The sequence below is a fragment of the Apis dorsata genome, unplaced genomic scaffold (assembly GCF_000469605.1).
Source record: "Apis dorsata unplaced genomic scaffold, Apis dorsata 1.3 scaffold_1125, whole genome shotgun sequence".
Classification (NCBI taxonomy): Eukaryota; Metazoa; Arthropoda; class Insecta; order Hymenoptera; family Apidae; genus Apis; species Apis dorsata.
Window position 1 is genome coordinate 5,265 of NW_006264223.1, and position 1,714 is coordinate 6,978.

At 20.7% G+C, this 1,714-nt stretch overlaps 1 protein-coding gene across 2 annotated transcripts in view; it reads right to left on the minus strand.

The window, feature by feature from the left end:
• Positions 1 to 1,714, minus strand: part of LOC102674768 (mitochondrial dicarboxylate carrier) — a 3,541-nt gene that overhangs the window by 1,122 nt on the left and 705 nt on the right. Inside the window, exons 2-6 of one of the 2 annotated variants that reach the window (XM_031514722.1) lie at positions 1,419 to 1,531; positions 1,064 to 1,219; positions 768 to 934; positions 440 to 724; position 10 (exon numbers count right to left, since the gene is read on the minus strand). In XM_031514722.1, coding sequence (XP_031370582.1) covers position 10; positions 440 to 724; positions 768 to 934; positions 1,064 to 1,219; positions 1,419 to 1,514 — 705 coding nt within the window. In that variant the 5' untranslated portion in view covers positions 1,515 to 1,531. Of the gene's footprint in view, positions 1 to 9; positions 11 to 387; positions 725 to 767; positions 935 to 1,063; positions 1,220 to 1,418; positions 1,532 to 1,714 lie in introns of those variants that run through there. The other variant, XM_031514721.1, reaches the window with a different exon arrangement.

Here is a 1,714-nt window from a genome sequence, read left to right on the forward strand (position 1 = left end):
CTACAGCACCCTTATTTAAGAATATTTAAAATATATATATTATAATTAAAATATTATAATTAAAAAAATATAAAATAAATTATTTGAAAAAATGTTCATTTGAATGATAGATATATTTTTAAAAAAAAAATTTAGTATAAAATTTAAAAATAATAAAATTGTGCAAAAATTGTATATATGAAAATTTATTTTAAAAAATTCAAAATATTGTTGTTTCTAGATATAGTAGTATTCTTTTGTTTTTATAATTTTTTAAATATTTAAATATTAAAGCAATGAAGATTGAAGAAAAATGATGAAATAATCACGGCAAATGTTTATAATGAAACAATGAGAAAAATTGAAAATAAGCTAAAGAAAAGTGGCGCATAATAATGATAATGTTCTTATATACTGTCTTTTTTATAGCTTTCCTTGCTGCTTTATTATAATACTGTACTTAAATTTTGAAATAATTTTCTTTAATATTAGTATAATTATATATAAGTAATATTTACTTACTGCAAATATGCTTGATATTATATGAGTAATTGGATTATCTTTGAAATAACCACTTTCTAATAATATAATTTTAATTTGATCATAAAAGCTCAATTGTCCAATAGTCATTAATGTAGCTCGTAATGTTGCTGTGGAGCATCCACTAAATAATTGACGTATTCCTTCTTCTTGAATTACACGTATTACTCCATCTAGAGCATGCTTATAACTAAAATAAAATTTACTATTAAATAAAAGTAAATTAAAATATAAAGTTATATATTTACTTTCGTCTTAATTGTGGTGAAAGTTTTATATCATTTTGCATGCGCACATTAATTACATCTCCTGGTGTTCCTAAAACACCCCCAGCTGCACCAGAAAATCCAGCTAATAACAATTTTTGATAAAATAATAATGGTTGTCCAGATGTTTCAAATGTTTGTTTACCTACCTATATTACAATAAAATATTAAATATAATATGTAAAATAATAACAAATATAAGATCAAATATATAATGAAATTATAAGCATACTAATATTATTAAAAATAACTATTGTATATAATATAAATAAATGTACTTCATATGCTCCAAATCTCATTGTAGAATATGTAAGTTGACGAAGCAAAGACGCACTTAATCCATTGTATAAAGCTAAAATTCCTTGTTTTTGTATTATAGATGTTGTTAATCGTACTATAGATATTTTACCTTCTTGTTGCGTTTGTAAATGAACCTATAAATATAGTGGGTATAAATAAAATGTTATTGTATATGCTAACAAAATGCTAATAAAATAAAATTTAAAAATTCATAAAATTTTTCAAAAATGACAAAAATCATTGCTTACTTAACAAATATTTAAAACTCACAATATGAAAAAAAGAAAAGAAATTTTTATACTATTTATTAATTTAAAAATTTAATAAAAATACCTTTAATAAATCTAAAGGATGGGTAACACAAGCAGCACCTGCAGAGGAAAGTCCACCAAAGTACCATCGTGACAACTTTTGTGTTTTATCTGTCATGTTTTTTATGTTTTATACTTTCATGAAATAAGTAAAAAAGACACATTCAATAATGAATAAAACTACTTAAAATAAAATTTAATCAATATATTTATTTATTTTCCTATTTTTTTATATTATTATTTATATATATTTATATATATATATATATATTCTAAATAATACGAGTATATATGTATGCATATATATATATATATATA